The following is a 14,024-nucleotide window of genomic DNA, read 5'->3' as shown; positions in this document are numbered from 1 at the left end:
CTGTGGAGCTTGAATGCAGGGCCTGGATGCTATCCCTGATCTCTTTTTTGCTCAAGGCTAATGCTCTATTACTTTGAGCCACAGCTCCACTTCCAGTGTTCTGATGTTAAGAATCTCACAGACTTTCTTGCCTGGGCTGGCTTTTGAATCCCAATTCTCAGATGTCAGCTCTCTTGAGTATTTAGGATTATAGGCATGAGCCACCAGTACTGGCTCCAGATCTTTTTTTTCCAAACTGATTGAATACAAATTGTTAACTGTTTCAACACTGTTGTATCTTAAATATGCATATATACTTTTGTTGCATGCTTATTTTTTATTTCGGAGAATTCAAGTTTATGGGTAAGTGTTGAAAAATGGGAGCTAGCATTTTCTGATAAAAGTTAAATGTTTCTGAGTGTTATAATATGGCCCATTTTACTAATTTGTGTTACATATTTCCTAGTGGTATTTGACACTGGCAAATTGTGGTGAATAGGAAGAAAGTTATGAAAGGGGGTAATTGATGTATTATTTTAAAGTATTTTCAGAGGGAGAAGCATGGTTAGACATTCTTTAGAAGAGAAGTTTCTGTATTATGTATTTTACATAGTCTCATAATTCTGATGCCTGATAGAACATGAATAGGGGAAGGAAGAGATTGTAGATTCAAGATGTGATGCAGAGATTGTGAACTTAGGACAGTGATATGTCTTTTAGTTTCATTGGGACTTTTCACAAATTAGCATAGTGAGGGATGACCTCTGAAATTATTTCTGAGATTAAATTTTTGTTAAGTGGGGCTGGGAATGTGGCTCAGTGGTAGAGTGCTTGCCTAGCATGCATGAAGCCCTAGGTTCAATTCCTCATTACCACATAAACAAAAAAGACTGGAAGTGGTGCTGTGGCTCCTAGCGTTGAGCAAAAGAAGTTCAGGGACAGTGGCCAGGCTCTGAGTTCAAGCCCCAGGACTTGGGGGGGAAAGAAAAAAAGTGAGCAAAAGAACTGAGGGAGAAGGTTATTTGAGCTTTAGCTAGATTGTCTAGATTTTAAGAAGGCAACCTGGAGAATTACAGTGTTGCCAGAAGCTAATAAGTTCACCATGTGCTTTTATAAACAAGCTTACTGAAGCATCCCTCCTTCTTGAGGACAAGAAGGAGATGGGAATATATTGTGTGGAGAGAAGGGAAAAGGAGTGTTTAAAGACTTACATAGTCTGTAAAATCACAACTCAGATTTTAAATAGGGTGGAACTGTTTGTGGCTGAGGCATTAAATATAAGCAGAGTGTTTGGGGTGGATTGATTGACTGGAGAACACAATGGATTTGCACCTTCCTTTAGGAATACTTTAAAAACTTGCTAAAGGATGTTTTAATATAGACTGCTTTATTGGTCTGTTTTACTGGTATTTACTTGAATTAATGTAAGGACAATATATTTTAGGATGAAATAAAATGGAAGTATCAAATACATGTACGATAACTTGGGAGTTGTTGTTTGCTGTAGTAGAACACCTGTTCAGAATCTGAGGCTAAGTCTGTAGTACTACCACAAATCCCAAAACATTTGGCAAGTTGCAACAGCAGCTCCAGTTTAACAGTTTAAATTTCAAACTATTTCTTTAGATCTAAAATTAAAAGCTCATTGTGGAAAGATTTTGAAGAAAGGCACAATCGTGGGCAAAGTGTTCACAGGTTAAGAGCATGAGCTTCAGTTGTTCAAGAGGCCTGAGTTTAGTTTACCTCACTTACCAACTCCTATTTACCCCATTTGCAAAATGATGATGATAATAGATATGTCAGAAGGTGTTTGAGGAGACCATGTGGCCATACATTCAAGTCCTTTGGAAGCGCTTAGCAGTCAGTATTCAGTATAGAAATGTAATAATGAGGACCAAGGAAATGGCTGGTTTTACTCCCTCTTGTGTGACCTCGCTAGTCATGTTCCTTATTCCTCCATTTTTGTATCATTCAATGTTCAGTGACAACAAACTAATAGCATGTATATCACATCACAACAACTAGTATAGACTAGATTTTCAGCTCATGGTTCTCTTTTGCTTAGAGAACCAAGACATAAGATGAGTAATAGGAATAATAGGCCTGAGTAACACATGGCCTATGACATTAGATTCTTTTCTTCAAAAAGTGAGAAGTTTGAACTACATAGACAGTAAATGGTAGTTCTAGAATGAGCTTTTTTGGGGGAAGGGGTTAGTCACTATTGAGTGTAGGTAAGCTGATTGGGGTGGTGGGCAATTTCCTATTAACTTGCTAAAGAATTGATCCATTATTAAAGAGGAGAGTCAAGTGCTAGGTATGGACTAGATGCAACACCCAGTTCATTTCTCTTTAACAGTAGAACACTGGATGTTTTAATGTCTTAGTCCGTCTATTATAAAAAGCAGTGTTGTAGATAATGTCTAAATTCAGGTTAAATGTTCTGCTTCACTTTGTTTTCATTGGCTTATGGTTTCATGGAATCTCTTAATTTTTCTGTAAGGTACAACTGTAACCGTTATAATGAGGATGATGCAAAGGCAGCAAGAGATGCACAGGAGGTGAGTACACTAACTATAGAGTAATAATGGAATTGAATACTGGATTACTATTTGTATTTTGAAAGGGGATCTTATCCAACATGTTTATCAAGATCAGTGTATTTTGTTTTGCTCTAGTGTTGTTTGGAGCCAGAGTCTTAATGGCTCAGTCTGGCCACAAACTCATGATGTTCCTGCCTCTGCCTCCTGAATGTGGATCTTATGATATCCACCATAAGAGAATTCTTAGCATAAGTATTTATGCTACTTGTGGTAAATATTTTCAGGGTTCAGTGTGTCATGGTATCAACATTCACCCCCATCACTCAGAAAAGAGCAGAAAATAGCAACTGGTAGATGGGTGCCCTACTGCTGTGTCTAGGCAATATGTCACTTTTAATTTGTTTCTTTTGACCCCATTGTTTATGATGAAGTTTTCTTGATTATAGGTGAACTGATTTAAACGGATTATATAAGGAGCTGGGATATTTCCTGTTGTGGAATAAGGAAATCGCTTACTGGGGATTCAAATACTAGTGTGGAATAGCCTTGTTTTAACACTTGTGGTTCCTTCAGTAGGTAATTCTATTGAAATTGTAGAACTCTGGAATTTTAATAGTTCTTCATTTCCTGTGCTAATCGAAATTCCTTGAGAAACAAGAAGTATTCTTTTCAAATGATTTCCGCAGCTGGGCTACAATCCAAAACATGGCTTGCATCTGTTTGTTACTGGTTTTTGCTTTTTTGTAGCTATTGTTGGTTTTAGAGGGAAAGCAGTACAGGGGATTGAACTCAGAGACTCCCACTTGCCTGGGCAGGCACTTTTATCAGTTAAGCCACATCTCCATCTCCTTTTTACCTTGGTTATTTTCAAGATCAAGTTTTGCTTTATGCCCAGACTGGCCTGGGCTGTGACTCACTGGCATGTGCCTCCTGCACCCAGCCATGTGCTACCTTTCTAGCTAGAATAACAAGTTTGCACCAATGTGTCCAGAAATTGGTTGATAGTGTCTGTGAGAATTTCTTTTGGCTGTCCTTGAAACATGAAACCCCTGCTTTCCACCTCTACCTAACTTGGATTATACATTTGAGCTATCATTTCTGGCCTATTGTGTTATTTTTTAATATTTTTAAAAAATTTGTTTGTAGGCTGGATACTGTAAGACATGCCTGTAATCCTAGCATGTAGGAAACTAAGGCAGGAGGATTAGGACTTCAAGGCCAACCTTGATTTCTATGTAGAAGGTTTAAGTCCAGACCGAGTCAGGTTTTCCATAATGAGACCCTAGTTAACATTTCTGATCTGGGTGTTCGTGAGTCATATCTGTAATCCTATTTGGAAGGCTGAGGTAGAGTTGTAGGTTGAAGACTGGCTTGAAAATAAGGATTCATGGACTCATCAATTGATAGCTGGAAATGCTGGGATAAACTAAGATTCCTAGCCTTTAATCCTTGCCGTTTGGCTGGTGTAGATCAGGGGATCACAGTTCAAGGCCAGCCCAGGCAAAAATGTTTACTAGACTATCTCCAGAATAGTCACCAAAAGGCCAAGTTGGGTCAGGCACCAGGGAGGGGCTAATGCCTATAATTCTAGCTACTGAGGAGGCTGAGAGAGATCTGAGGATCATGGTTCAAAGCCAACCCTGATAAATTTGTGAGACATCACCAATTATCAAAAAGCCAGAGCAGGAGGCCCGAATAAGACTCTGACTTCAAACTCAAGGTCCCTGTTCTCTTCTCCCCTCCTCCATCTCTCCCAAAAAAAAAAAGTGAGATTCCATTTCCACCCATGGCTGGCTAAGGTTACATGCCTCTTCTGACCAGTGACTCAGAAAAGCACAGAATTGCAGCCCAGGCAGACCCCAACTGGTACTGGTGCTTTAACTCAGAGCCTTGTGCTTTCTGGGCATGTACTCTATTGCTGAGCCACACCTCCAGCCCTTTTTTCACTGCTTATTTTTCAGATAGGTTTCGCTTCCTGCCTGGGCATGTGCCTGGACCACAATATGACAGGTGTGCACCACCAAACTCAGCTTCTTTCCATTGAAATAGAATCTTAAACTTTTCTGTCTGGTTTTACTTGGCACTGTCTGTCTGTCCCTGCTTCTTGCTTGGTCTTTGGCACCACTTGTCTATTTTGGTAGCCACTAACTGGATGTGACTACTAAGCACTGAGAAACTGAATTTCATGTTTTAAGTTTAAACAAAGGCTTATGGCTGCTAGATTGAAAAAGTGAGCAGAGCAGTATTAAAAGATAGCTGTGGATATGTTTATTCTTTATTTTATCCTCATTTCTGTGCTAATTTATTAATAAGTACATCAACATGTGTGTGTGTGTGTGAGAGAGAGAGAGAGAGAGAGAGAGAGAGAGAGTGAGTGAGTGCACACATACACGCACACATGTGCCAGTAGTGGGACGTGAACTCAAAGCCCGGGCACAGTTCTTTAGCTCTTTCCCTCAAAACTAGTGCTCTACCACTTGAGCCACATCTGTACTTCCAGCTTTTGATAGTTAATTGGAGATAAGAGGCTATGGACTGCCTGGGCTGTCTTTGAATCCTGATCCTCAGATCTCAGGCTCCTAGTAGCTAGGATTCCAGGTGTGAGCCACTGGGCTAGTACATCAACTTTTAAATTACTGTTTATTTGCCAGATGCCATCTGTACACGCTTACGGGTACAATGTAATGTTCTGGTAAATGTATACATGTGAATGATTAAATGAAGACAAATTTGTCAGTTCTGCCCTTTACTAATCTATCTTTTTGTTAATGATGGGACATTTTAAATTTATTCTTTTTATTTTATAAAAATTTTTGTTGTATAATCTCAAAACTTAGTTCTTCTTATCTGATTAGCACTGTACCCTTGGATCAAGAATTCCTTGACCCATCCTCATTTCCTCCCTCCTTTTTAAGGCTGAGTAATATTCTATTGCAATATATATTTATCTTTCACTGATGGAATCTTAGGATTCTCTGTATCTTGACTGTTATGAACAGTGTTGAATGAATAAATTATTCAAAATACTATCTTAGTTCTTTTGGCTAAAGTGATTGCCAGATTATATACCTAGTTTTGTTTTTTGAAGGGCTTCTTCCCATTTCCTGTAATGATTTTATTCCCACCAGCAAAGTACAGGAATTACTTTACCCCATTTCCTCATCTACACCTGTTCTTGTTCCTCTTTTTGATGGAAGGCAGTTCTAAGAAATGGGAGGCACTATCTCATTGTGGTTTAACTTGATATCAGCTTTTGTGCATGGTACATATTACAGTTATGTGACCTTTATTTTTCTGACTGGGTTCAGCGGTCCCGGGCTGCCCTACAGAGGTACCTGTTCTACTGTAATCGCTACATGAACCACATGCAGAGTCTGCGTTTTGAGCACAAGCTGTATGCTCAGGTGAAGCAAAAGATGGAGGAGATGCAGCAACACAATATGTCCTGGATTGAGGTGCAGTTCCTGAAGAAAGCCGTCGATGTTCTCTGCCAGTGTCGTGCCACACTCATGTACACTTATGTCTTCGCTTTCTACCTCAAAAAGAATAACCAGTCCATTATCTTTGAGGTAGGATAGTTCCTCCATAGGGAAATAACCACTTTGGTCTTCTGTACATGAGATATATAGAAATAGTTTTAGACCGTCTTCACTGGTTCAGAAAATATGGGACAGCTGGGCATCGGTGGCTCATGCCTGTAATCCTAACTACTCAGAAGGCTGAGATTTGAGGATCACAGTTCAAAGCCAGCCCAGACAAGAAAAGCCATGAAACTCTTAACTCCAATAAAGTGGCGCTGTGGCTCAAGTGGTAGAGTGCTAGCCTTGAGCTGAAGAGCTGAGGGACAACGCTCAGGCCCAGAGTTCAAGCCTCCTGACTACAAAACAAAAGAAAATATGAGACAAGCATAGTACTTCTTAGGAAGATATGAAATTTATTTTTCCTACTAAACTGTATTCAGATATATGATGTTTCTCCAAGCTCTGGAATCATCCCTAGACTTGAAGTTGTTATCCAGTTAGCTCTGTTAACCCAAGCAAATTACTCAGCCTCATCTTCCCCCCATCCCTTGTTTTTAATGGGAAAATCTTAACTTTTTATGATCTTACAAGGTTTAAGTGAGACAATCCATATACATTGCTTATACCTCATTGGGCACCTCCTAAGTTCTTAATAAAAATCTTTATCTGACAAAACTAACCCATGCTATTAAAAGGTAATGTGGTTGCTACCTTTGGTAAAGTAGTGATGATTAAAAAGGGGCTTTTGGTAGCAAATTATTTTCTAGTAAAGTAGATTTAAATGTTTTAAGTGCTAGGGTTAAAATACTGACATCCATAGAGAAGTAGACAGTAGAGCTTAGTAGCAGTTGGAAATGTAGGTGAATGACATGAACCAATCTGGCTACAGAAGGAGATAATGCCATGTGCAGATCCTGGCTACCGTAAAGGATACCATGGCCTTCAGTTTGTATTTAGCACACTCTGAATGAAGTAAGGTGTATTCATGCAATCAGGATGAAGCTGCAGCCAGGTGTGAGCAAGAATAGGTTTTCCTTTTGTCTTCAATATTCTTTCAGTGGTAATAGATCAATCTTTAGTTCTTTTAACATTTTAAATATTCTAGATTAAAGAAAACCAGTCCCTTTTTTTGGGTTAGGCATGTATCCATCCTTCTATCCATATATCAAACTCAAAAATACATTTCAAAATAAATTAAAGATAGTATAAGCATCCCTAAGAAATTCAGGACAAATGCTAACTAGAGTTTAGTATTTGCTTATAATTGTTTTCCGTTGAGGCACATTTTACAAAATAAAAATGAAATGCACAAGTCTTAGCATATGTAAGTATATGCCAGATTTTTTTTTTGTTATGTTTTTTTTTGTCCGTCGTGGGGCTTGAACTCTGGGCTTGGGCGCTATCCCTGCACTCTTCAACTCAAGGCAAGCGCTCTACCACTGGAGCTACAGCGCCACTTCCGGTTTTCTAGTGGTTTATTGGAGATAAGAGTCTCACGGACTTTCCTGCCTGGGCTGGCTTTGAACCGTGATCCTCAGATCTCAGCCTCCTGAGTAGCTAGTATTACAGGCATGAGCCAGCAGTGCTCGGCTGCCAGATATTATTTTTGTATCTGTCAATATTAGGGCTTGAACTCACTGGCTGGACTTTGTCCCTTAGCTTTTTTTTTTTAATCAGTCATGCGGCTTGAACTCAGCCTGGGCGCTGTCCCTCTGCTCTTCAGCCAAAGGCTAGCACTCTACCACTTGAGCCACAGCACCACTTCTGGCTTTTTCTGCTTATGTGGTGCTGAGGAATTGAACCCAGGGCCTCATGAATGTAAGGCAAGCACTCTGCCACTGAGCCACCTTCCCAGCCCCCACTTCTGAGTTTTTACGGGAGTCTCATGGACTACAGTCCTCATACGAGAACCAGTTCTTACAGGTGAAAGCCATAAAGAGCTTTGCAGGTATAGTTAGACCACTGATAAAATTTGTTGTTGTATCATTATTGAGCTTGATAACCATCTGAAAGATTGTGTCATTTGATTTTTTTCTTGGAGTCAGAATTTACTCTCTCTTCTTTTTCTTGCAGAATAACCAAGCAGATCTAGAGAATGCCACAGAGGTGCTTTCAGGGTACCTTGAGCGAGATATTTCCCAAGATTCTCTGCAGGATATAAAGCAGAAAGTACAAGATAAATACAGGTGAGATTTTCATGGTTGGTGGCAGAATTTCTTTCAGTAGTCTAGAATGACTTATGCTGAAGGTCAGTGGGGCAAAACTGGACTTAATATCCAGCAGTGAGCAGCCATGACTCTCAGGTAGTGGGGTAGCATTTGTAGAGGAGGAATGCTGCCATTACTGGGCTGGCTGATTCTGCTCAGTTTAGTTTGAACTAGCTAGTTGCTACCTTGTGGGGGAATGGAGGTGCATGATTAGGGCTAGGACTAGGGGTATTGCTAAGTGAGCTGTAAAAACTTACCATTTAAAGAGTTTATGTTAGCTGGGTGCCGGTGGCCTCATGCCTATAATCCTAGCTACCTCAGGAGGCTGAGATCTGAGTATCACGGTTGAAAGCCAGCCTGGGGAGCAAAATCTGTGAGACACTTATCTCCAGTAAATCACCAGAAAACCAGAAATGGCGTGTGGGCTCAAGTGGTAGAGCGCTAGCCTTGAGCTGAAGAACTGAGGGGCAGCGCCCAGGCCCAGAGTTCAAGACCCTCAACCAACCAAAAAAAAAAAAAAAAGTTTATGTTCATTTTAGAAAATCTCTTAGTTGAGATTTACTCTGCTCTATCAGTACTGGTATTTCAAGATATGATAACTTCTTAAGCCAAAGATGGAAAAATTTTTTCAGCATAAACCCTCCCCCCAAGTTTTTTCCTTACAAATTTCAATATCTATTAAGTTTGGGAGTTTGGAATGTGTAGACATTTAGGTCTAACTAGTATTTTTACTTCTTTCCAATTATAGCTACTATTAATATGCTTTTACTGTTAACAAAGATTTTATAGATATGAATAGATGATATGAAACTGTTTATCTGTAGAACTATGGGGTTGAATTATGCTTTCTGAGGTTCACCAGATTGTCTGCAATTAAATTCCAGGCAGACATGGGTCTTTTTTTTAGGTCAGTCGTGGGGCTAGAACTCTGGGCCTGGGCATTTTCCCTGTGGTCTTCAGCCACAATACCACTTCTGGTTTTCTAGTGGTTTATTGGAGATAAGAGTCTATCTGGCCAGGCTGGCTTTGAACCGTGATTCTCAGATCTCTCCTGAAGTAGCTAGGATTACAGGTGTGAGCCACCAGCACCCAGCTGGATAGGAGTCTTTTTAGAACATTAGAAGCAGTGTGATAGTCTGTACATCTCATTCTGAAATTGTGTCTAGTAAAGGCAGTGCTTAGTTTCAAGTCTACATCAGCTAGCTTTTTGTTGTTGTTGGTCATGTGGCTTGAACTCTGGGCCTGGGCACTGTCCCTCAGCTCTTCAGTTCAACACAAGTGCTCTACTGCTTGAGCCACAGTGCCACTTCCTGCATCAGTTAGCTTTAAAAGTTACTAAGTAAATGCTTCCATGTCTTCTTACTGTTAATCGGAGGCTGCCAACAGGTTCTTTTTCTCTTTGATTACAGATACTGTGAGAGTCGACGAAGGGTTTTATTACAGCATGTGCATGAAGGCTACGAAAAAGATCTGTGGGAGTACATTGAGGACTGAGAATGGCCCTGCATAAAATGAACTCTGAAAACTTTACCATCTAGAGTGCTCATGCAATTAAAACAAAACAAACACAAACACAAACAAGGAGGCACTAAGCCTGTTCTGACACTGCTGGTCTGTAGTGCCAGAATTCTGTTTTGTTAACGGAAAGTTTAAGTAAATTATATTGTAATAAAAAAGGTAGATAAACCATTGTACAACAGTATTCTAGGCCGCCAACAAAAGTGTGACAGACACACTAAAAGCCCTCCAACTTTAACTTGTAACGTAGCTTCATTTTCAAAGCTGACTCCTTTTTTTCTTTTTCTTTTTCCTCAGTGTAGCACAGTTAAAAGTTTCAAATAGCTCCTTGACACTGTTCTTCACGTCCAAACCATTTGTTGTACTTTGGTCAAGGACCTCTTCCCCTTCCTCCTCTGTACATTCAGATACACCCCCACACATAGGGTGACTCTTGTCATACCCAAAGAACAGGAGAGAGTGATAATTAGCTCCCCGGAAGGGAACTTCTTGGGAGGGAGAGGGTAAGCAGCAAGAGGATTAAATAACACACACACACACACACACACACACACACACACACAGACAAACACACACACACACACACACACACACACCAAAACAAAAACAAAAAAAAAAAAACCTTTGTATATGACTTTTAAAACAAGAGGACAACACAGTATTTTTCAAAATTGTATATAGCGCATATGCATGGACAAAGCAAGCGTGGCACGTGTTTGCATAATGTTTAATTACAAAAAATATTTATTCTTTAAAAGTCTTCAAGATTATGTCTATTTGCTGTGCATTTTCTTTCAGTTGGCTTTATCTCCCCAGGGTTGGGGTTGGGATGAAGACGTGCTTGTTTATTAACACCTCTGCAACACCTGACTGGAGTGCTTCAGTTTCCCCTTCCTGAGGTCACTCGCCCTTCCTGATTTTGGTATGTCTTTGGCCTGGCCATGGTCTGATCCTTGAATTTCCAGCTCTCGGGCAGGAAGAGGGAGATCAAGTTCCGACTAGATGCCATGGTCTGGTTTGTGCTCCAGGTCTTGGGTGATTTGTCTCTGACTTACCACCCCTCCCTGACTTCAGGCTCCACCCAGCCCTGAAGCCCAGGTCATGAACACAGCTGTAGACTCCTGGCACTCCCCATGACCAGAGGAAGTGGTTCCTAGTATCTTTTCCTGTTTTGTTTCCCCTTAATTGCTGCTTTGAGCCTTTTACGATTTTAGTTATGGCTCGTCCCATCCCTCCTTTTTATGTTAGGGTGTTGAATAGAATGTTTTTGCTTTAAATATAAATAAATAGCCATTCACTTAGTCTCAGATTGTGAATTCAAAATGGCGGATCCTTGTGTGTGTTGCAGTGGGCCCAGTGTGTGAAGACAAACACCCCCAGACCTGAAATTCCTGCACAGTGCATTTATGTAGAAATAGGACTTTGCTTCTTTTCTACTGTCAGCAAATAGAAAAACTATAATACATTTTAGCTGTGAAGCCCATTTTTATGAAATTTCTACTAAAAGCTATGTTAAAAGTAAAGGATGGTGGTGGTTTTATTAACTCTCTACCTGTTTAGGCCATTCTGGCTGTGATATTTTTCAACAGGTCAGGTTTCTTACAAAAGCGCAGAATGAACTAGGCAAACTAGATCAAGAGGTATAACTACTAGATGCCAGTTTGGGCTGAGGACCTCTTTGTCTTCCTTTCACTGTCCTGTGCCTGGGGAGTGTTTACCATTTGTGAGGCAGCCTTGTCTGCTCTTGCATTTGTACATCTTATTACTCCATTGGGAAGTAGGTTCACTTTCCTCTGGCCTTTTGCCTAAGTTAGGCTTTGCTGAAGAAACCCTACTTTTCCTTTTAGAAAAGGTTGTTAAATGAGATGTACTTGTAGCTGTTCTTTTCCCAGAAAACAAAAAACAAATAACAAAAAAAACCCCGAAAAACAAAACCAGTGAATGTTTGCTGAGTATGTTATGCTGCTTCCTGAACCACTTGTTGCTTTAGGGTCAACTCTGTCCCTTTCTTCCCCTTTTCCACCTCAGTGCAGACCTGAACTCAATGTCTGCTTCTTTTCCCCTTTCTTTCCCCAAACTTCCATTTGACTTTAAATAGCTGTACCAACCTAAATGACATTTATGAAATCTCAAGATATTTTTTTTTCCTGTTTTTTGTTTTTTGCTTTTAGATAGCGTGACTGTTTCTTTCCCTGGTAACTTCGCAAAGCAGCCAGAGCTGTTATATACATGTTTGTGGTTCTCTTAAAATGCTTTATGTATGTGATGTTTCAACATGCACCGGTTAACTTTGCAGTATCTAGGTTTGAATATTCTCAGTCCCCCTTCCAAGCTCCCCTGGCATCACAACAGGTGTCCAGCAACAGTGTGTGCACTTGGTAGTATCAGCGCCACCCAAGAGGGACTGTTCTTTCCAGGGATGGGTTCTAGTTCCAGTGTTGGCCAGTGACCTGAGGGGATTGCCCTGCTGGATGCATTCCCTAGTTTGTGTGGATCAAGGTGGCCTGGCCTTTTCAGCTATTTCTAAGCTTTTAACAGCTTTCTCCATATTTGACAAGAGTTCCTGGAGTTAATTTCTTTTGTTGTTTATGGCTTCAGTGCCCCCGAGCTGGGATAGGCAAGCCATATCGTATGACAGCTTCTCTATTTCACCTACGTTATGCCTACCTGAGGGTTCTGTTCACAGGAAGCACTGGTGTCTCCCTGCCGTTCTGAGGTCAGTCACGTTGCCTTTTGCAAAGTGCATGTTTGATTTGATGCATTCATTGAACATTGAATCATTTTCAGTGATTTACAATAAAACTTTGATCCAAAGCTCAGGACACAAACCATAATGATAAAATGGTGTAGCGTATAATGTCATCAGACTTAATTCTGTGTAATTTTCTGTGACCCAGATTATATGTGTTTTATGTGTGTTTAAATAAATATATTAAATACACTTGTACACACACACACATACATACATAACAGATCCAAGACTTGACTGACTTGATTTGAAATGGTTAAATCTGTAATGTAATGTGGTTCAGTTGTGATTCTGGAACTGAGATTTAGTACAAATACAGAAGCAGACTTATCACATCCTTTAGTTACACATCCTGGTACAGAGCACTTGGGGGATGGGATGGGGTGGGTTGGTGAGACAATCAGATGATTGGTGAATTGATGAAAATGCTCCTAGCCCTGTAATGTTGTGCATAGAGCACCTGTGCTGTGGAAATGACTGTTCTTAGATTTTCATTGTAACTGGACTGTTCAGGTTGCCCACAGGGAAAGAACATTCCTAATTCTAATAAAATAAACTTTTATTTTGTTATTCCATTAGTTACTTACATTTATTTTTATAGTTGGAAAAATAGAACTTTTAGGTGGCTAACAGTCGTCTGTATGTAGGTTTCTTATTCACTGTTCCTGCTTAATGGGAAATATTGGGACTTGGTTCATTTTCTTTGCAGGGATCTGTGAATGAGATCATCCCCGACATTTAGCTTGGTCAATGAAGCCTTCAGAATTTGTTCTAGAAGCTTTCCAATTTCTGTGTCTTGAACTTTGACTTTAATTGGCTGGTTATATTTTTAACTGTTGATAACATGTTGGCTATTCAGCAGGCCTTTGAAAGTCAGTTTTGTTTATTCTTTAAATTGAAAGTTATTCTTACCTCAAAACTGATGGTACTTCCTTTTAGCTCACTCTTTAGTTGATTTGCCCCATCATAATAAAGGAAGAGTTATCTTCAAGTTGGAGATGTTCATTGTGTTATAGCCAAGGCAAGATTTTTGGACAATTTAATTTGGTCTTATTGGCCCTATAATTAAGAGAATTCATTTGTCACTTTCATCTCCAAAGTACTTGAGCTTACATTATACTCTAAAACAAATGGTGTAAATTGCTCTTTCATAAGGAGAGAAGATAAAGCTCGGTGAGGTCAAATAACTTGCCTACAGTTTTTACATTGTTCTATGTGGGACTAGAACATTGGACTACCTCTGTATAATATTCCTATTATAGTCTAAGAATGACCTGGCATTCAGGACTCAGAATGGTGGTTCTTAGATTGCATAAAACCTGTATCAGTGCTCTATTTAACTCATGATGCTATATACTATTCCTGATCCTAGATCCTATGCCTGATACTATATACTTTAATTTGTTGCAGAAGTGGCAACTAATTGTTAGAAAGCAACCATAAATAGAGTAGCCCTTCCCATCTGGCACATGAGAGTCTTTACTACAAGGTAGTTGATGATAAAGTG

General features: G+C 39.9%; 1 protein-coding gene across 1 annotated transcript in view; it reads left to right on the top strand.

The window, feature by feature from the left end:
- The window catches only part of Arih1 (ariadne RBR E3 ubiquitin protein ligase 1), a 73,836-nt gene extending 60,749 nt beyond the window's left edge, over positions 1 to 13,087 (top strand). The window contains exons 11-14 of the mRNA XM_042697391.1: positions 2,483 to 2,540; positions 5,831 to 6,091; positions 8,117 to 8,229; positions 9,660 to 13,087. Of these exons, the coding sequence (XP_042553325.1) occupies positions 2,483 to 2,540; positions 5,831 to 6,091; positions 8,117 to 8,229; positions 9,660 to 9,744 (517 nt within the window). The 3' untranslated portion in view covers positions 9,745 to 13,087. The remainder of the gene's footprint in view (positions 1 to 2,482; positions 2,541 to 5,830; positions 6,092 to 8,116; positions 8,230 to 9,659) is intronic.
- The last annotated feature ends 937 nt before the right edge of the window (positions 13,088 to 14,024 follow it).

The sequence above is a fragment of the Dipodomys spectabilis genome, unplaced genomic scaffold (assembly GCF_019054845.1).
Source record: "Dipodomys spectabilis isolate Male_0828 unplaced genomic scaffold, ASM1905484v1 ptg000219l, whole genome shotgun sequence".
NCBI classification, from domain to species: domain Eukaryota; kingdom Metazoa; phylum Chordata; class Mammalia; order Rodentia; family Heteromyidae; genus Dipodomys; species Dipodomys spectabilis.
The sequence above is the reverse complement of the archived record's forward strand: the minus strand, read 5'-3'. Positions and strand labels throughout refer to the sequence as shown.